Raw genomic sequence first — 22658 nt, forward strand, 5'->3', positions numbered from 1 at the left:
ATTAAATACAAACATCAGAAAAACTGGTTTCTGAAAAATTGATAAAAACATACAATTTACATGACGACGCTTGTAGCTGAAAGTAAGTATTGTACTTTTTTACGAAGCATGTTGCTGATAACTCTGTTTCTATAATCTGACGAAGCGTGTTGCGGATAATAATATGTTTAAAAAAAGTGTTATTTCATTATTGCGAAAAATAAAGATATAATAAATTTGCTAGCTAGAACAGATTCGTGTAAAATATTTTACAGCAATGATTATTGTTCTTTAATTAAGTTATATATATGATTTTTAGCTATCGTGTTCTAAATACTCACATTCATTCATAGCCATTACCACAAATTATAACGCTTGGGGTTCCATAAACATTTGTACCTAGGTATAAATATCGTCGTATCCAAACTAGTTTAGGCTCTATCAATATCAGTGTCAATTTTTTCTGTGACCTCCGTTTACGTACTGTCTAACAACTTTTTTATTTTTATTTTACCATCATATTCATTTTCTATTATTACTTACGAAATGATCAGTGGATCTCTTGTAAGCTGCAAGAGTTAAGTCATATATTTAAATTTGAAATACGGTTTTTAGTGCTAAGTTGATTTCCCTATTATTTTTTCCGAGATATTTTTTTTTTCTTTCTTTTATTGATAAGTCAACGGTTTTTTAAAAGTTCTAAGAAGAAACGTGTAACTGTACCATTTTTTATGAAACAAAAAACTGGAATAATTAACGGCGCATGATTTTCAAAGGATCGTTTTATTCTCGTCCTTCCGCCTCCGTTATGTAAAACCTGAACAAAACGATTGCTCTATTTTAAATATTACTACAACAGTTTTTATGGGATAATGTTCTCTTTCATAATTTTTTGTTTTTTTTTTTTTGTGGGCCAAAACAGTTACAAATTATTTTAGAACGGTTCTATTTTTATTGAACTAAATATTGTATAATGTTTAGCTTGGACCGATTGCTGTAAAACATTTGTTTGAGCGGTTTAAACAAAAAATCACCACTTTATGTCCAAAGTGTGAAATTTGTTTGAAAAATCTATTTTAAATATCTATTTTAAGTTTAGTAGATTTTAAGCAATGTTGCCAAAAATATAAAAGGCACGACTACAAGTCTCAATCTAAATACACTTATTACATGTAAAAAAATTAACTATTGTGCCTAATTTGGACATCTTATGACATGACTGCCGCATAAGACGTTAGGACTTTCTCACAGGTCGCGACGGAGACTGGTGTCGTAGACCATCTAATATGTCGGAAAACAATGAGCACATTACTGTTTCTATAAGTAGCCCATTTTTTGAGAATTTTCCTGAGAATTTTTGCAAAAAAAATTCGTCAAACAACACTTTTTGGACGATATATTGGTACGGCCCCCGATCATCGTTATCGTCGAACCCGTCGCTTGCGATGAAGGGCTCGGCGAGTAAATGAATCCACAGACAGACATCCAAAACCACAAAAACAAAAAACCACTAAACTGAACAAAGACTTTAAGAATTGTATAAAAATTGGAACTTATAATGTCAGGTCTCTGTCATCAATACACCGATACTTAGAACTCAATAATGCATTGATAGATATAAAATGCGACATACTAGGACTCTCAGAAACAAGAAAAATGGGCTGCCACATAGAAGAGTATTCAGACTATGTTTTCTGCTATATAGGAGAAACAAAGGGATTGTATGGAGTCGGATTTTTAATAAAAAAGGCATGGAAAAACAATATAACTAACTTCACTGGCATTTCGGAGAGAGTAGCGCTACTTCAAATGAATTTTGGCGGACTAGACATTTCTATAATTCAGGCATACGCACCCACGGAAAAATCAGACGATACAGAAATACAAAAATTCTACAATGATCTGAAAAAAGCTCACACACTATCCAATGAGAAAATCATAATATTAGGAGACTTCAATGCAAAAATAGGACAACCCAAAAAAGAAGAAAAATTCGTCATGGGACAGTACGGGCTAGGCCAAAGAAACGAAAGAGGCGAAAGACTGCTAGAATATGCATTGGAATATAGACTAGCAATAATCAACACTTATTTCAAAAAAAGACCAAGCAGAAGATGGACTTGGAAGTCACCAGACGAAAAAGTTAAAAACGAAATCGACTACATCATGACAAATGTCCCAAAAATAGTCCAAAATTATGAAGTTCTCAGCAACGTAAAGTTTCAAACAGACCATAGACTACTTAGAGCAACAGTTATATTGAGTCAAGTGAAAAAAAATAGAAAAAGCTTTAAACCACCACCAAAAATCCCAAAAAATGAAGAAGAAACAAGATACTACATAGACAGCCTCAAATCGAACATCGATACCAAACTAGCAGATACCAGAAACATTCAATCTTACTATGATGCGCTAGAAAAAGCTATAACAAAAAGTTTAACTAGCAAAAACAATACAAAAAAAGAAAAACGACACAAAATATTTAGCGAAGAAACACTAGCCTTAATTAACAAACGCAGTGAATTAACTCTAAGAAAGAATAAAGATGCTGATACAAAGAAAGAACTAAGCAAATTATATAAGGAAACTAGCAAAGCGATTAAAAGAGACTATAGTAAGCACAGGCAAAGAATAATAACAGAAAATTTAAATGAATTCCGAAGCACAAAGAGAGCATTTAAAGAATTGAACTTAAGAAAAACTTGGATACAAAAATTAGAAGGCCAACATAAAGAAATTACAACAAGACAAGAAATCGTACAGCAGGCAACTTCTTTCTACCAAGAATTATACAAAAACAAAAATAAAACCATCAAGGAAGCCAACGATTCACACAACTGTTATAACACGGAAACAATTAGACCTATAGAAGAAAAAGATACATACGCCCAGCTGAAGCATCTAAAATCAGATAAAAGTCCTGGTCCCGACGCAATAACCAATGAAGCTCTGAAAATAGGCGCACCAGTTTTACTTAAGCCTCTCACAGAATTATTCAATCTCATACTAGAAGCTGAAATCATACCAATCCAATGGTGCACGTCGGACATCATATTACTATATAAAAAAGGAAACCCCCTCGATATCAACAACTATAGACCAATTAGCTTACTGGCAAATATATACAAAATCTTCTCATCTATAATTCTTAAACGCATAACACAAGAGATTGAAAAGGCACAACCAATAGAACAAGCTGGATTTCGTTCTGGGTTTAGTACACTAGACCATATAAAGGCACTAGAACAAGTTATAGAAAAATACGAAGAGTTTAATAAGCCACTCTATCTAGGTTTTATCGACTACAGCAAAGCCTTTGACAGCATAAGCCACAACTCTATATGGAAATCACTAAAGAAATTAAACATAAATTCGAAATATATAAATATTATAAAATATATATACAACAACAGCATAAGTTATGTGAAGCTAGAATCTAGAGGTGATGCAATTAATATTGAAAGAGGAGTCAGACAGGGGGACCCCCTGTCACCTAAGCTGTTTATCGCGGTTCTAGAAGATGTATTTCGAAACACAGACTGGAAAAATAGAGGTATAAAAATAAACAACAGGTATCTAAACCATCTCAGATTTGCGGACGACATAGTTATGCTGTCTGAAACAGCAAATGAATTACAAGATATGCTCCGCTCTCTTGTTCAAGCGAGCTCACAAGTAGGATTAGAGATGAATGCTACAAAAACCAAAATCATGACAAACAGCATAGAACGACCCATCAATGTAAAAGGAAAAACTATAGAATATGTCTATAGTTACATCTACCTAGGCAAACAAATATCATTTTTAAAAACGCACAATGAAGACGAAATTGAAAGAAGAACAAACATAGCCTGGAAAAAATTTTGGTCACTCAGAGAAATTTTAAAAGGAGACTACGCAATAAACCTTAAGAAAACTGTATTAGACACCTGTATACTGCCTTGTCTACTGTATGGCTGCCGAACTTGGGTATACACGACAAGAGCAAAACAAAGAATCACAACAACACAAAGAGCTATGGAGAGAAGTATACTAAACATAAGAAAAATTCAAAAAGTCAGGAGCAAAGTAATAAGACAGAAAACAAAGATGACAGATGCCCTCACACAAGCTCTAAAATTGAAATGGCAGTGGGCAGGTCACGTATTGAGATACACAGACACCAGGTGGACAGTCAACACTACAATCTGGAAAGGGCCAATTGGCAAAAGAAGGGTAGGGAGACCGAAAAGACGATGGGCTGACGACATAACCGAAATAATAGGAAAAGACTGGCAAACGATCGGCAAGGACAGAGATCAGTGGAAAGGACTGGAGGAGGCCTTCACCCGAGGAGGGGTCCATATCCAATAACAAAAATTAACTCGTACTAACATTTAGACAATAAGCATTAATAACTAACTAAACACTAACAAATAAATACCACATTGTAAATGTAAGTTCAGGATAAGGAAATACAGGCTTTTTTATTTTTTTATTTTATTATTTTTATTTAAGGGAAAAACTGGATTATTAATTCGGGCACTGGTTTATTAATTATTAATTCGTAATTATTATTTTTTGTCGGAAGCAGTGCCAACAGCTTAGTAAAATAAGAAACGATTTATAAATGTTGCCCCCACAATTTATGTAACACACCCACACCCACAAGTATTATCTGTTTTGGTTTTCGGGAACTGTAAATAACTGTACAATATGCAACCTGACCTCAATAAATGAACAATCAAAAAAGAATTATTAAGGATTGTACTAGACTATGATTAAATTAAAAGAAACATTAACTATTGGTATGAAATACTGGTGGTAGGACCTCTTGTGAGTCCGCACGGGTAGGTTTCACTACTCAGCCTATTTCTGCCGTGAAGCAATAATGCGTTTCGGTTTGAAGGGAGGGGCAGCCGTTGTAACTATACTGAGACCTCAGAACTCATATCTCAAGGTGGGTGGCGGCATTTACATTGTAGACGAAAGGATATGTTTTGCTTTTTAAATCAGTGATTAAAATCTAATAAATGTAACAGTTTTTGAACATCAATCACAAGGTGTTCTATAATTGTAGTACAACATATTATGGTAATTTCATTGTTCGGATCCCGATAGCCTCCCTATGTATTTCGAGCTTGGCTGTAAGAAGTATGACTTGGTTTGCAAATTGGTTCACAAAACTGAACAAGTAATTAAGACATCGACCTATCTCACGATAGATGGTGGGTTTCACGTTGTGCAGTCTAAGAGATTCCTTAAGGACTTAATCCCAGATGATCCGTTAGCTTGTTCACCTATTAGTTCAATTAAAATTTAAAAATAACTCGCTTTAACTGCTGTAATCTGTACTTTTAAATTATTTTTTACTGCCACTTTTTAATCTATAGGTATACTAATATTATAAAGAGGATAGATTTGTTTGTTTGTTTGTATTGAATAGGCTCCGAAACTACTGAACCAATTTGAAAAACTCTTCCACTGTTTGGAAGCTACGCTATTCTCAAGTAACATAGGCGATAATCTTTTTTGAAAAAAATTAGGGATCCTTACTAAAACTCCAATAATGTAACCCAGGTTGCAAACAAATTACATAAAATATTCTTTACATCGCGTGCCCTGCGAAAACTATTGATGATAGAATAAAATAATGTACTAAGACTTTGTAGAACACATTATTATTTACAAAAAGTGTCGTGACAGCATATGTCTAACTATTATGGTTATGCCGCAATAAGTGTTCTTTTATTTAAAAAAATAAAGCAACGTTAAATATCGTTCAAATTTTTGTTAAAGTCCCGAGCGGAGCCGGAGCGGGCCGCTAGTTAAATATAAAATGAAAAAAATATATGGAAAATTGCCCTTGGTAAATTACTTTTTTTTTCCTCCTACCTAAGCTGATTGCCTAGGGGGTTACGCTACCGTAACCGGGCGAGTAAGTGAGCTAACGGGGCTCTAACCTGAGGACTTAAATTACTTACTTTTTGTAAAACAATATAAACACACCTAATAATAGCGGGAAAGCATTTATTTATTCGTTTTTGTTTCGAAAAAAGGGTACAGTAGATATTCTTTTTGTTGTTGACAGCGCCAGTTTTTAGTTACCGAAAACCAAGGGGTCGTTACAAACCGCTACATAATTGCCGTACCCTAAAATGTTCACCACGTTGCCACTTCGCTCCTTTATTTCCCCCGTGACGAATTTCACTGACTTACAAAATATAAGGATAGTAAGTACATACATGTGTCAAAGTGAAAAAGCGCAAAATATGAAATTCCTAATATACAATTTTGCTTTTTTTGGAAGAATCCGTGGCCTGATTTTTTTTTTTTTTTTTTTTTTTTTTTTTTTCCTACCTATGCTGATAGCCTTGAGAGGCTATTTCAGCTTCACCCTAACGTTTGTAGGTGAGCTCGCGGGGCTCAACAGGAGAGTTGCTAACACTGACCCTAGCAAGAGCAGTGCTTCGCAGAATCTACCACCGGATCGGAAACGCGACCCACTGAGAAGATCCGGCGAGAAACTCAGTGGGCTGTCTGAGGGTTAATTTACTCGTCGAGCCCTTCGTCGTAAGCGACGGGTTCGACGAGAACGATACACGGTGCTTGAGGTACCTAAAAGCACCGTTAGTGGATCGGGAGGATCCGAAATGACGTGTTTGGGGCGACGTCTGACTGTTTTCGATTCTGGATCGTTCGCGGACGCTCTTAGTAGGTCGTCAACCCGTAAACAGTAGCTCACAGCCGCGTTCGATCATATGGACGTCTATGAGTCTAATCATCTAACCAGACTTGCTAAGGTTCGTGTTAGCAACGTCATCAGGTTTGAGCCCCGTGAGCTCACCTACTAATTAAGGCTACGCTGATATAGCCTCTCAAGGCTTTCAGCTTAGGCAGGAAAAAAAAAGAAACAATACGGTTTAACAACTAGCAGTAAGTCGTTTGATTACAAATAATCTGATAGTATTGTGGATATTTTGTTATATAAATCGAATAAGTATGGTATAAAATTAAAATAATCCAGAGTAAAATATTTTTCAAAAAATTTACCGAGAAGTGTAAGCTGTACTTTTGATCCAAAACCATATTTTTTTTCATTAAACAATAGACATCGAACCATTTTACACATATACCGTTAGTCCTTTTCATTTCTAACGCAACAAGGGACTAAGGACGCCAACTATTATATTATTTTGTGAGTCAAAAACATAATTAAACGAAGACGAACGTCATAAACACATCGGCAGTAAAGCTTTGTTCGCTGTATTCGCGTTGCCTTTGGCGGCTCGTAAAGTTTTTCTTCATATTTATCGCATATCGTAGTACCAAACCTCGGGTCTTTCGCAGTCAAATTGATGGTTTGAGTCGATCGACAAAGGACAATACCGTCGAAAATGCTTAGCAAACACGCGCCCAACCCAACAATAATACCTTGTTAACGTTTAATTGCAAGGGTTTGCCAATAACTGCGCCATTGTTTGGAACTCTTTTCCTTTATTTACAACTTTTACGATGTTCGTCGCAGAAAGGTTTATGCGTTTTGGATCTTTTCAAAATTACCGTTTACAAACTTAAAATATCGTGAATGTAACATAAATATTTTCTTAAGAAACAAAACAAGTAACCAAAGAAGGATAACGGCCGTCGAAATTATGTTTGTGATATTTAAAACCGCATTATTTCACAACGAAGCTACGCAAGGGCGGATCCAGCTTTGGCGCCAGGAGGGGGTCACATAGTCGTGGTCAAGTCAAGAACTTATAATTTAATTTTTAATAACAATAGATACAAGTAAAAAGTAGGTATTTTATTATTGTACGTAAGTTGTTGTTGTTGTTGTTGTAGTCTTAGGGTACCCCGCTGGTACATAGGGCCCTCACAAGTTGTCTCCACTTTACCCTGTCTTGCGCTTGCTCCTTGACATCACTCCAGGTCACGTTGGCAGTCCTCATCTCACTCTCTACGGTGCGTCGCCAAGTGTGTACAGGGCGACCAGGTCTTTTCCTGCCAAGCGGTTGCCACTCAAGTACGTAAGTACTTGTACTTAAAAATATTTATTCTTTATTGTACACTTGAAAAATTTAACACAATAACTTGTACATATACACGTACATATTTCCATCTTCTCTTAAAGACATCCAGAGAAGCACTATCAGGCACGGAATCAAAAGTAAAGTATCATTAATAGCGTCCGTAGTTTTTTTTAAATCAATTAGTGGTCCACCTAAGTCTTGGAACACCAGGGGGGTGGGGTCATGACCCCCATGACCCCCCCTGGATCCGCCGTTGAAGCTACGAGTGAACCAGCATGTCCAACGCGCATCAGAGAATGTCGCACCTGCCTCCTCCCAGCAATCTCTGCGAAATTGACGACTGTCATAATTATATGTGACCACACGTCGTTGAGATAAATGTTCTCGTGCAGGGCAGGAGGCACTCGGGGGCGAAAACAAATATTAGTATTGACAGGCGCCGATCGTTCACGCACGCGGTAATTACGGTGAGAATCGAGGGCGAGCCGCCGATAGCGTACCAGATCGGTGTGGAATTTCGCCCTCGCTGTGTCTGCGAGCTATAATCATCTCACGTCGAGGCGACCGTAATTTGTACCCAAAAAATATACGTCATTACGGATACTGCCCAAATTGAAGTTATTTCAAAAAACGCTGGCAATGCGAATCTAAATGTCAGAGATGAAATAAATAACGATTAAATTTATTAAAAATTTATTTGTGTTCGTCACAAAAATATATGTTCATAATTTACATAATATTACATACAATGACATTACCAAAACATTTAAAAACTAGTTTTTTTTATTTTATTTTATTCTCTGCCAATATTATAATCACAGCAAATTAAATGTAAACAAGATTAACATACATTCAATTACGAAATATACTTAACAATAAGTCAAGAAATGTATTAGATTCGATAAAATTTAATGCAGATCGTGTATAGATTAGGCTAAATGTTTTATAAATATAGACGTCATGATATTAATAAAGGTATCAGTTTTTACTATTTTATTTAGCTATCCCTAATTATTTTGTATCAAAGTTAGACTTGATTTAGAAATTCACAGCGTATGCGAATACTGGTTTTGTTGAATTGATTAAAACATGCTAATAACATAATATAAATAAATTGTTCTATGCAGAAGACGTGCCTATATAATTAGCGTGTTTGTATATTTGGATGAATTTCGAAAACAAAGATTTTCTTAAGTCGACAAACAAACACAAGACATCATAGTTAGTCTTTTTTTTTCAAAACCACATCTAATATAAATAGCTTATCAATATTTGTGATACTTGATAAAAGTTTAATCTAATTATATTGCAGCCTGAAATACCCTTAAAGGATAAAAAGTTTCGTTTAAAACAAAGTATATTATTTAAACTAAGATATTTTTGGAATGATTATAGATTATTAATTCAAATAAACAGCGTATTTTTTTTCTCATTGTTATTCGTTTAAGTGCTTCACTAAAATTGTTTCAGATTACACGTACTTACATTAATAGAGATGTTACCGTTTTAACAACTAATATTAATAAGTTTTATTTCAGAGACTTAATAAGTGCTTAATCAATACGAATGTTGTTTTGATTTCTTCTCTGATCAAAAAGCTAATTTGTTATAACGTATGCTTAATATAGGCTGAAGCGTTATTATATTTTTCAGTACTGCTGAGCAAAATAACGCTCCATACTAAAGATCTCTATGATTTAATTTTAATTCAATTTATTTTAAATATTTATAATACTTGTTTTCAAATAAAGGCAACCCTCCTATAACACGGTATTTTATTTTATTTATTTATTTCATTTACTTCAGATTTTGCATCTATATTACATTCATTAACAATAACATTTCATAATAATATAGAATATCAAAACTAAATAAAAACAATAATTACAATTTCGGAATAAAATAAAAATAATAATAGGTATGTAATAATAAAATAAAAATAAAAATTTATGTCAAAACTACTCCTTTAACAACACGGTTCCTCTCTAACACGAAAAGAAAAATCTCCAAAACCCTCTTATAATACGGTACTTTTACAACACGAATTTTTTGTTGAAAATTATTTAGAAAATTACATTATGCTATATGAACACACAATATTGGAGTAACCGAAACTTTACAACTTGTTTTAATGTTAGGTAAAAAAGACATACAGACATAGCATATTACCCTTCTAAACCCATAGACACAGGCCACTGAGTTTCTCGCCGGATCTTCTCAGTGGGTCGCGATTCCGATCCGGTGGTAGATTCTGCGAAGCACGGATCTTGCTAGGGCCAGTGTTAGCAACACTTCTGGTTTGAGTCCCATGAGTAGCCTACATGTCAACCTACATAAAGTCACCTACATGTTAAGGTGAAGCTGAAATAGCCTCTCAAGGCTATCAGCGTAGGTAGAATAAAAAAAAAACTTTTCCTAGTGGCTTCTAGTGTCATATAACACGATTTCGCATAACACGGGACTTAGTGGCAAACGTATTTACCGTGTTATAGGAAGGTTACCTGTACACGTATTCGTATTAATTCACATTTATGTATTTGCATTTCTGAGATGAATATATTAATCGAACATAAACAGTGAAAGGGAATCGTTCCCGGAAGCAGTTTTTTTTTAATAGTCCTTTCATCTACTGGGGCAGACAAAGAGAATGTAATTCGTACAGCTAAATCTTATGTAACAAAATCCTGCGACTAATGTGTTGTATTAAAAGCGAAAGAAATGGAATTATAATTGAGATAAAATAGCTGTTAGATGAAATGAATAACCTCTCAGTAAAACAATTAATATTTACTAAGAGTTCCACGATTTTTTTGGATGAACCCGATAAGACACGGTTTTTTTTTAATTTCCCCACATCTATTATTTGGTTAATAAAACAATAGCATAAGTTAAAATCATAAGTTTATGCCGCGACGCAATTTTTCGTACCCGGTTGAAGCCGTTATACAGTACAATTGAGACTACGACCTCATGCCTCAAGCGGGATGGTGATATCTGGATATACACACATCTAATACCAGGCGAAAAATAATAATAAAATAAAGACATATTCCCTTTGTTCGTATACTTTCGTGTGCTTCTGTCGGCAACAGTAATTTCTAGCTTATGTCTTATTTAAGTTATCGTTTCATTCTCAATCATATATGAGGTAAAATACTAATGGCGAATTAAGTGATTAATATCCGGTACATAGCATGTATAAAGAATTAATTGAAAAGTATTGTCATAGTTTACTGACACAGAGCACCCCTTTATTATCAGAGTTTATATATTAAGCTACCCACATTTTAAAATAATTATACTATAATTTCTTTTAAATATATTTATACTGTTTAATATAACTTTTCACATGCCATAACAATTGTGATGAATTCTTTCGGGCCTATATTATACTTCGAAACCAATAGAATTTTGCCTTCGACATCAAATACCAGTATTGAATTCAATTGTATTATTTCCAAATAAATGTTACGCCATATAACTATATCACATGATACTTAATTATAAAACGATTGAGTTTCGGATATATTATAATAGTTTCGATTAATTGTTTTTCAACAGTTAGGACGTCAGGCGAGTCCTTTACTTGTACACAAAAAAATATATATATCTTAGATTCACCAATATCACCATGGCCATGTGAAAAAGCCTTTACATTTTTACCTAATTAAAAAAAGTATTATTTTAGTGAATTATCTAATTATCTTTGGCGGACAAGAACATACCTCACAGTAGCAGTAGTTGTCTCACTGGTAATCCTCATCATATCTCGACGTCAGCTAAGTATAATACCAGTGTATGTCAACACATATATCTACACACATTATTTCCTATTATTTCTCTATTCGCAATAATACCTTACAAACAAAAAAAAATCATCCGACTGAAATATATCAGTACAAGCACGTGTTATTATTATCAACAATGTGTTAAAATTTTTCACTGAAATGAGAATAGATCCCGATTAATGTCTGCCGTTCTCGTTAACTTGCTGTGGCGATATGTGATGTAAGTGTTCGATTAGTGATTTTTTCTTTCATTTTTATCACTAGCCCACAAAATGACAAAACTAAATACACTATCGATAACGCTTATCGACAACAATAATGCGCATCACTATGCCCGTCCATAGGCTCGTGAGTGGAAGAGAGAGCGAAATACTCGCTGCACCGCTCCGATTTTTTATGACCCAAACTGAACGGACAAAATAATTCTACTATAATTATTTTACTCTTCAATCGCAGTCAAAGATAAGCATTTTCTAATAGTGTAGGTAGGCAAAAAAAAGCAATGACGTATCTGATGTTAGGCGGTTTTCAGACATGCCTGCATCAAACTTGAGCCAAGGATTAAAGTTGCAATAGCATTGTAATATGTAATATTGTTACTCGCGTAGGTTCACAGAAATAGCAAGTGATTTCAAGTGATTTCAGGCAAGTGATTTCACTCCGTACGAACTCACATCGCGACCTCTGTGCTTAGTGCGAGTTTTTTAACGTTCTCGATAGCGTAAAAGTTAACCCAATTTTGTATGCATTCGGAACAGCGCCCCTAGCGGCAAACTTAGGCAAACGTTCCAACTCCATACAAATTTGAATTAACTGTTACGCTATCGAGAGCGTTAAAGAACTCGCACTAAGCACACTGACACCAATAAAGAAATATTATGTACATCACTAATGATACATTTTTTTGTAATCAGTAATAAACATGGAACTAGATTACAAAGGAATATCTTTTAATATCATAATAATCGTATCATTAACATTCAAATTGAATCTACTTAACTAATTAACGTATTAAATACGTAATATATTTTAATTCAGTTTTGTGCTAGATTCAAAAGATATAGTCGTAACCGACTCCACGTCTTTATTAGCACATACAAATTATAAGTACAATCATTGAAACGTTGCCATGATAATACACGCATTAATATTCGCTAATACGTATCCATAGTCTCATAGGGCTTGAAAAACTAATAAATTAGTCTTGTTCGAAGGGATTTTGCTTAACTCGATAAAGATTCACTCATAGAATCTGTCACGTAATATTAAAACCCTATCTCTTGACTTAACCGTACGCAAATCTGGCCTTAAAACATAATCAGGTAAAGACTAAAGTACTCATAAATCTATATTTATAAATTTGGACCTTATGATAGTGGCGTTAAGAATGAAATCATATGCTTATCTTCGAAGAGCGTCGAAAGTAAGAAATTCCGTTCCTGACGGGACGCACGGGTTTATAGGCATAAATATGTATTACGATTTGCAAATTCTAACGACATCCAAACAAATGCAATAGGAATCTGAAGAAAACACACAGAATTCTACTATTAATAATAATATATCGATTTTGAGCAACAAGACATTAAAACGTCTAAAGAGCATTTCACATTATACTACACCGAATCATGTTTTGTTAATAAACATGTTACCTGATATACTAGGTGTTACTGTTATTATAGTATCATTGTATGGTAGTCGTTATGATTGTCTATTAATATTGATTTTGAGCTACAAGATATTAAAACGTCTAAAGACCATTTCACATTATACTACACCGAATATCGTTTTGTTAATAAACATATTACCAGATATACTAGGTATCACTATTATTATAGCGTCACTGTATGGTAGTAGTTATAATTGTCTATTAATAATAATTGATTTTGAGCTACAAGACATTAAAACGTCTAAAGACCATTTCACATTATACTACACCGAATATCGTTTTGTTAATAAACATATTACCTGATATACTAGGTATTACTGTTATTATAGTATCACTGTATTGTAGTCGTTATGATTGTACATAGTATGACGGCACAAGGTCGCGGCTACAGCGGAGTGTCGGCGTGGGGCGCAGCCGGTGAGGGCTGTCACTACGACTCTGGGAACAAAATACTTTCGACCGGGGCTGATGCTGTCATGTCGTCGTTGTCCGGACGTGACCAATCCTGAAATGGAACAAATCGTATACATATATATATGTAACTTTACACAAATGTACACATTTTCCGGTAAATGTGCACATTTCCCTCCTCGTTTGGGTAATGTGCACTCAACTAACATTTACAATTTCAAAGAAGGGAAATGTACATTGAATTCACAATGACCATGTAGTTTTGGTAAATGTGAGCATGGCATGCAAAATACGAAATCGCAAGTGCTAATAATATGATGCGCATGCGCATGCGCATTTCTTGCGACTTTCTCACTTCTCACTTCTGCAGTTAAGCCATACAGTTTGAAGAGTGGAACAAGCTTTACCATCGAGACTTCCATCGCTTGTTATGTTCCACCAAGAAAGGATCGAGGAAATATTTTTTTATAAAGATATGCTATGAAGTTTTATTGAACGTGAGAAAATAATACAGAGTAATTTATTACTTTTTCCAACAAACGGAAATTAGCCTATGTCAATCATTTCAACTGGCTTCAATATAACATCAATCATAAAATATTTTTCGAGACGACAAGGCAATCAATAAAGAACAAAAAAGCAGTTGACTCGTCGTAGGATTTAAAAGTTACTCTAGAAAATAATCGTTGCTTATAAACGCTGAATCGCAATCAGAGTTTTATTAAGTATACAATATTGAGTGTGCTATTAGAATTAATTTAATGAATTATTCACCTGCTCCTCGGTACTGGCGAAGAACAAATAGAACAAGTTCGCTCCGAGATCGATAGCGGCCGCGAGATAAAAGACTTCACGCCACTGACCCAGGGTTTGCTGTGGACATAAGAAATGTATTCATTTCTGATATCGACTAGGATGTAAAATAATATTGTTCTATAACACAGCAATAGTGTTACGCGCTGGAGTTCGTGATAAATAAAAAATCTACCGAAGTGCAAATTAAAACTCTATTTAACTTAAAACACTTAACGAACACTTTAAAGTTCTCAATTCAATTCTTCCGCTTCGCTTCAGGTGATCCGTTCGCTGTTTCGCTTTCAGTAGTTCCGATTACTAACTGCCTCTGTGTCATATCTGCAACGCTTTTATAGTCGATACGACATCCCTAGAATTATTGAGAACCGTTCTCATAGGTCGAGTATTTTCGATATGCGTTTCCGCCATTTGACGATAGATGGCGTTGTACTTCTCGAGCGCTCTGGGCGTTATTAGATCCTTTGATATTCCTTTCTGCTATCCGGCGATAGATGGCGTTACTCTTGCCGGCGTAACAATAGCATGCTTTGAAATGGAACGCTTGTAATGTGTAGGCGGGCGGACGAGTTCATGTCCTACCTGAAGCTAAGCGTTTATCACAACATGAGACACACCATGTCAAAGTCTTAATGGTATTAGAAACAAATTCTTCATTCAGCAATGATTCTCACCAGAATGGTAATGGAATTTTGAAGTGTTCGTTAAGTGTTTTAAGTTAAATAGAGTTTTAATTTATACTTCGGTAGAATTTTATTAATTTCGAACCCCGGCGCGTAACAGTACATTTAAACAATAAAACTGTTTTTTTCTTTATTTAAAATAAAATAAAAACGTACCTGATCTGTCTTTATAATGTGCCCGACAACGTACGGCGCCATGAAGCCGCACACGTTGCTAGCTGCGTTCGTTATACCGTACATCGTGCCCGCGAACTGCGGCGACAGATCTATATGGTTCATTTGGTTACCTAAATAATAAAATATAAAACATTAATTTTATTCATTCGACTTTGTACTTTTACCAGCGACCCGCCCTCGTTTCGCTTCGGAAACTGTAATTTATTATTGATTTCTCCACTATTTAATGGATGTTATTATACATATAATCCTTCCTCTTCAATCACTCTATCTACAGTGGGTCGCGCTTCCGATCCGGTGGTAGATTCTGCGAAGCACGGCTCTTGCTAGGTTTCGTGTTAGCAACGTCGTCAGGTTTGAGCTCCGTGAGCTCACTTACAAGTTAAGACTACGCTGGTATGGCCTCTCAAGGCTCTCAGCTTAGGTAGAAAAAAAAAAACTATCTATTAATAAAAACTGAAAATCCGTTGCGTAGTTTTAAAGATTTAAGCATACACAGGGATATAGGGACCGAGAAAGTGACTTTGTTTTATACTATGTAGTGATATAGCAAACAATACTTGTATGCTTATAAGTTGTCATGTTACGTTCAACGTGCGACAGGTGGCGCATACGTCGCCTTAACAAACGGGCGTTTCACCACAGACGGTGTGCTTAGTGCGAGTTTTTTACCGTTCTCGATAACGTAAAACTTAATTTAAATTTGTATTCTTCCTATTAAGCCATAAACGATAATTAAGCGAGGAACAGATATTGTATGTTTATTTAAAATCGAACAATTTACTACGATCAAAAGTAAAATAAAAATCACATCAAAAACCATCATAGGACGTCACAGAGAAATCCAGTGACCCACCTAATGAAAAGTGGTATTTTTCAACGGATAAGCCTTTACTATGGATGTCGTCAATACCAGTGTGCTTAGCGCGACTTTTTTTAACGTTCTCGATAGCGTAAGAGTTAACTTAAATTTGTATGCAATTGGAACAGCGCCCCTGGCGGCAAACGTAGGCAAACTCTACTATAAATTTTCTTACCCGCATAAGACGCTCCGCCGAAAGCCGAGGCTGCACTTAGCAGCAACATGACCGCAAACTTGTCGCAGCCGGCCCACGCGATGCCGAGGATGCCGAACGCAGGCAAGAACGCAGCTGCAACATCAACCTCACGCGTGACCTTCTGTGGTAGTCTCATGGCTCATCGTGGCTAGAGTTAACCTTCCTAGTTTCCTTCTTCCACTTTGAGCTGTATGTGGCTCTATATATATAAATGCCGTAAAGCAGTAATGCGTTTCGGTTTGAAGGGCGGGGCAGCCGTTGTAACTATACTTGAGACCTTAGAACTTATCTCAAGGTGAGTGGGGCATTTACGACGTAGATGTCTATGAGCTCCAGTAACCACTTAACACCAGGTGGGCTGTGAACTCGTCCACCCATCTAAGCAATAAAAAAAAAATATAAGATCTCTTCAAACATACCTTAAAGTCGTCCCAGAGAGTAGAGTTAAAGTCTTCCCATAGACACAACCATTCAAATATATTTTTTATTGCTTAGATGGGTAGACGAGCTCACGGCCCACCTGATGTTAAGTGGCTACCGGAACTCATAGACATCTACTAAGTAAATGCCGCCACCTACCTTGAGATATGAGTTCTAAGGTCTCAGTATAGTTCGAGTCTAAGCAATCCATGAAATTAGGATTACGCAGTTGAGAATTCACTTCACAATACCACTACTCTGTGTTGAGTAGGATTCAACATTGATTCATCAGAATAAATATAATAAGCTTTTAAATAATTCAGATTAAGTTCTAACTGTGCTGAATAATTACATAATAATTCTTAGTTATTGTGAGTGATTTGAGAGGACACCTCAGCAGTTCCAGTTAGCAGCGGCTTAGAATTGCGGACGTCAGTGAAAAACAGTAATAACTCAGCATCAGATAAGCCGTGAGCTCATTCCATGCAATTCCAGGAAAATTCCAGACAGCAAAAATAAATAAAAAAACACTCACCAACAGTATTCCAGAGTTTCATACTATTGAGTCGGCTGATCCATCCTTTAGCAATAGTCCAGTCCGCGATCGTGCACAGAACCACACCGCCGATCCAAGCCGTTAAATACGGCAGCGCACTCAGTTCAGCGTTCTGTAAAAATATTATCATATTCAATATTTCAATTGAAAAATATATTTCAAAATTAATTATTAAAATAATTTATTCAATTAATGTAATTTAAAACTAAATCCTAAAAGATAAGACGTCCGGTGCATTCGTGTTGAACGATGCACCGGTGTTCGAACCCCGCGGGGCGGGTACCAATGGTCCTAATGAAATACATACTTTACAAATGCTCATGAGTGACTTCCACGGTGAAGGAATAATATCGTGTAATAAAAATCAAACTCGCAAAATTATAACTTGCGTAATTACTGGTGGTAGAACCTCTTGTGAGTCCGCACGGGTAGGACCACCACCCTGCCTATTTCTGCTGTGAAGCAGTAATACGTTTCGGTTCGAAGGGCGGGGCAGCCGTTGTAACTATACTCAGACATTAGAACTCATATTTCAAGGTGGGTGGCGGCATTTTCGTTGTAGATGTCTATGGGCTCTGGTAACCACTTAACATCAGAAGGGCCGTGAGATCGTCCACCAAGCTATGCAATAAAAATAAAAATTATGTCGTTTCGTGAGAGTTGTATAAAGATTTCTTTTTCGATTTAAGTGATTGGTATATGCACGCAATGCCGAGCCCTTCAAGTTGGTATCTGGTAATAGCATTATAGTACTACACTCCCTATTCACCGAACTTCGTCAGCTCCTTTCCTCTAATTAAATTAAAATTGATAAAACTAAATTTGAAGAGTAACTGTAGTAAAAACGTTTCAGACATACTTACAGATACTATATCGAAATGCAGAATATTGTCCATATAAGTAGGCATTTCTGTAAACTGAGTGTAGAAGACCCACGATTGTCCGCATTGCGCGATCAGGATGGCCCACAGCGGAACGCACGTCAGGAACTTGCACCATGGTATCGGCATTGAGGGTTTTTCTTCCTATTAAACCACAAACAATAATGAAGCAAGGAACAGATGTTTTTTTTTTCTTAGGTGAGTGGACGAGCTCACAGCCCACCTGGTGTTAAGTGGTTACCGGAGCCCATGGACATCTACAACTTAAATGCGCCACCCACCTTGAGATATAAGTTCTAAGATCTCAGTATAGTTACAACGGCTGCCCCACCCTTCAAACCGAAACGCATTACTGCGTCACGGCAGAAATAGGCAGGGCGGTGGTACCTACCCGCGCGGACTCACAAGTGTGTCCTACCACCAGTATGATTATTTACAATCGAACAATTTACTACGATCAAAAGTAAAATAAATAAAAACACATCAAAAATCATCATAGGACGTACGTCACAGAGACATCCAGTGACCCACCTAACGAAAAGTGGTATTTTTCTATGGATAACCCTTTTCTAGGTTATCGTCAATACCAGTGTGCTTAGTGCGACTTTTTTAACGTTCTCGATAGCGTTAAAGTTAACTAAAATTTGTATGCAAGTGGAACAACGCCCCTAGCGTCAAACGTAGGCAGAAGTTCCAACTCCACACAAATTTGAGTAAACTTTTACGCTATCGAGAACGTTAAAAAACTCGTACTAAGCAGACAGGAGCCTTTGTCGGTAGTGAAATTAGCTGTCAAGTTGTGTTAAGACTTTAATATACTGGTGGTAGGACGTGTTGTGAGCCCGCACAGGTAGATAGATACCACCACGCTGTCTATTTCTACCGAGAAGCAGTAATGAGATTCGATTTGAAGGGTGAGCCTGCCGTTGTAATATAAAACTGAGACCTGGACTGAATATCTAAAGGTGGATAGCGGCATTTACGTTGTTGATGTCTATGGGCTCCAGAAATCATTTAACACCTGGTGGACCGTGAACTCGTCCATACATTTGGGCAATTAATTCTTTTTTACAATTCTCTGAAAAATCCTTTTGTTTTAATCGAATGTTGTAAACAGAATGAGGTTTATTTTACATAGATAAACTCATGGTAGCATTATCTGTTTCAAGATGGAATTTTTTTTAGGTTTACAGGTTTGTGTTTGTATTGCATTGTATGTTATTACTCATGTTACGTAGTACTTCTCTTAATGAACAAATTAGTTACATACACCTTATGCTCTTGAGTTAGTGTTCAAATTTGAATAAATAAGTGATTTGATGCTGCTATTAAACTATAATGATTCACTTTTGCAACCTACATTTTCTACTACAGCTGCGAATAATTAAGTGTAGTACTCAGATGTGAAGTTTATACTGTTTTTATTATGTACGAAGTTTTTTTTTTTCTAACCTGCCTAAATTAATTAATACGAGACGGCAAACAATATTTCAGTCAGATATTGTGTTAAGTGTTGACAAATGAACACAGTGAATTTGTATATAAAATCGATGCCTCCAATGAATAAACTCCAAATTCGTAGGTTTACAGGAGGAGCGTTTAAACGAAAAAAGTTGATAAAATCTTCACTATTGCAGATATATTTATGGTTTTTTCTTTTGTAACTAGCTGATTTACTCTTGCTTCGAACCCCATCAATTATGATTTGTAATACTTTTAAAATAGTGAAGTGATTTGCGACAAAAACGAAAATTTCAAAATTTTGAGTTAGAGTATGTTCATTGGAGGCATCGAAATATTAATTCCATATCCAGATTTTTAATGCCCTACACGCTGCTTTTATTAAAGCTACATGCGCAGATCTATATTTTTAAGTAGTGTGGTAATTAGAAAACAAACACACCTCTGCATTTCCTATGCTTCCTGCAATATATTCAATTTCTTTAGGACATATCCTAGGGTGTTTTTGTGGTGAATCGTAGATGAGGAAGAGCCATCCAATAAACCACACCACTCCGAGTCCACCGAAAATGTAAAAACAGAGTGGCCATCCACCTGCAAACTCTAGTGTGCATAGCCACCCTGATATTGGTAATGTGACCACTGTTCCAATATTTGAACCTGAAATATTAACGAGATACAAAAAAGGAAGCTATCATAATGTTAAAATTACTCATCATTCATTCTTATCAGTGATATGCAATATGTTGTACCAATAGTGGTGTTTAGATCACACATTTTACTGTCCTGTATATTCTAAAGCATTCAGTGTAATTAATACATTTAATTAGTTTATATCCACTTAACATCTAAAAGTATCTGCCAATTTTATTTTTAATTTATTAAAAACTACAAAGTTTTAAACAATATTCTCAGTTACAATTACTATTCTTGTTAAAAGAATTAGTTTAAGTGTTTAAATACCTGCATAAACATAAGCTGCAAACTTGGATCTTTCCAGAGGTGGGATCCATTTAGCAAGCATAGCATGCATGGCAGGATATGTGACTCCTTCAGCCAATCCTGCCAGGGCTCGTACAATTATAAAGAACCAGAAGTTCGTATATGCAGCAATAGGACTTAATATTGTAAATACTGCAGTGAAGAATATACCTAAACCATAGACAAGTTTCCCACCATATAATTCTGCTATTCGACCACCCGGTATCTGAAAAAAGAATTTTCACCAAACATAAATACTTTTAGATATTGAATTGAAATATAAACTACTGGGTGATAAATTTTTTTTACCTGTGTTAGAACGTAACCATAAAAGAATGAACCTAAAACCAGACTGCGCTGCTGTTCTGTCCAATTAAATTCACCATTCTGCAAATTGAAGGGTTGACGAGTTCAATTCAAAATACATTATTTATTCATAAGGGTTATTTTTAAATTGCTTGTCACTAGCTTTATTAGAGTGAGATGCTGAGTTAATCAAAATTATATCAACACTCTCGATTTCATCTGAATAATAATTTTCCTACAGTTTAAGAATATATCGATACTTGAAGGCTATTCTTGTATCAGACTTGCATATGTGCAGTATGAGTTAGAGTTTTTGAATTGAACTTTAGTGACAATTGGTTAAAAAAGTGCTAATTTTCAGAATAATCACAAATTTGCAATTTATTTATGTACTGGCTGTTTAGCATTATAATGAACCAATTTTTACTTATGCTGTTGATTAACAATCATCATGCAAATATATTTATAAAATGACCATAAAATTAGGGGCAATATGATATAATCAACAGTGCATCAACAGAAATAAAATATAATAACTTACTGTAGGTTTAGTTGTATTACTAACAGGATTGGCTTCACATACATCTAATGAGGAATCATTTGATGGTTGGGGTGTAGTGGAATTCACCATGGCAACAATTGCAACTGATAAATTCACTCTCATAGCATATACTATGGCAAAACCAAGAAAACCCATTATACCCAGAACTGTCCGACATTTCACCCACCCAGTTGTTTCTTCCACTAAAATTTTTATTTTGATTAAAATGATTTTTATAGTTTAAGATTGAGTTTGATATTGCAACAAAGAAACGCAATTATTTCATTACGTTTTTAGACAACAGTTAACAGACCATTATTCAAATTTATAACAAAGAAAACTATACTTCATTATCATTACAATTGTAAAGTGATCAAAATAAACAGAAGATAAAGCATAAATATAGTTTTATTCAGGTGTGCAAACCGCAAAAGCCAACAAGATATTATAAGATTGGTGTTAATACTGTTTTTGATAATCTTATTTAATAGCAAAATTTCATTAAAAAGTAACGTTATTGTTAATTTTGTAATGAGAATCGTATGACCAGGAATTGTAATTGGCAATAAAAAATATATATTACAACTGTACATTGTCCTAGATCAAACAATAAAGTAAAAACATAAAATTTGTTGAGGTATGTAGTAATGTTACGGTAATTTACTCACCCAATTCATTTTCTACTAGATTTCTACGACTATTCGTAACGTCGTCCTCAATATCAGCATTGATTATAGGACTCTCTTCAAATGATGACATTTTGATTCAAAACAATAACATTACAAGCTTATTTTGTTTGAAACCTACTCAGCCTCTCTCATTGACAGCAGCAGTTCTAGGAAATAGATTTTTAAATTATAAGTGACTACATTCATACTACTTTTTACACTCTATTCCATTACTAAATGAGTCACTCTAT

At 35.3% G+C, this 22658-nt stretch overlaps 2 protein-coding genes across 2 annotated transcripts; one reads left to right on the plus strand and one right to left on the minus strand.

Moving 5' to 3' along the window:
• Positions 1-1635: 1635 nt before the first annotated feature.
• Positions 1636-4332, plus strand: LOC134199212 (uncharacterized). Its single transcript, XM_062669580.1, has 2 exons — positions 1636-3271; positions 4244-4332. Exons 1-2 carry the CDS (start codon positions 1636-1638, stop codon positions 4330-4332), a joined length of 1725 nt encoding a protein of 574 aa, XP_062525564.1.
• Positions 4333-8670: 4338 nt separating this feature from the next.
• LOC101741883 (sialin) lies at positions 8671-22658 on the minus strand. The gene is made up of 11 exons (XM_004932018.5): positions 22408-22658; positions 21740-21942; positions 21202-21279; positions 20875-21118; positions 20354-20571; positions 18433-18594; positions 17549-17681; positions 16573-16686; positions 15515-15645; positions 14637-14735; positions 8671-13956 (listed from the first exon to the last, which is right to left on the minus strand). Exons 1-11 carry the CDS (start codon positions 22496-22498, stop codon positions 13882-13884), a joined length of 1548 nt encoding a protein of 515 aa, XP_004932075.1. The 5' UTR covers positions 22499-22658; the 3' UTR covers positions 8671-13881.

The sequence above is a fragment of the Bombyx mori genome, chromosome 8 (assembly GCF_030269925.1).
Source record: "Bombyx mori chromosome 8, ASM3026992v2".
NCBI classification, from domain to species: domain Eukaryota; kingdom Metazoa; phylum Arthropoda; class Insecta; order Lepidoptera; family Bombycidae; genus Bombyx; species Bombyx mori.

Excerpts from the sequence above, each read along its gene's own strand:
- LOC134199212 (XM_062669580.1), top strand. The coding sequence starts at position 1,636 with ATGGGCTGCCACATAGAAGAGTATTCAGACTATGTTTTCTGCTATATA. Across the intron at positions 3,272-4,243 it reads TAATAAGCCACTCTATCTAG|GAAAAGACTGGCAAACGATC; the intron begins GTTTTATCGACT and ends CCGAAATAATAG.
- LOC101741883 (XM_004932018.5), bottom strand. The coding sequence starts at position 22,498 with ATGTCATCATTTGAAGAGAGTCCTATAATCAATGCTGATATTGAGGAC. Across the intron at positions 20,572-20,874 it reads TGCAGCTTATGTTTATGCAG|GTTCAAATATTGGAACAGTG; the intron begins GTATTTAAACAC and ends TTAATATTTCAG. Across the intron at positions 15,646-16,572 it reads CGGCGGAGCGTCTTATGCGG|GTAACCAAATGAACCATATA; the intron begins GTAAGAAAATTT and ends TTTATTATTTAG.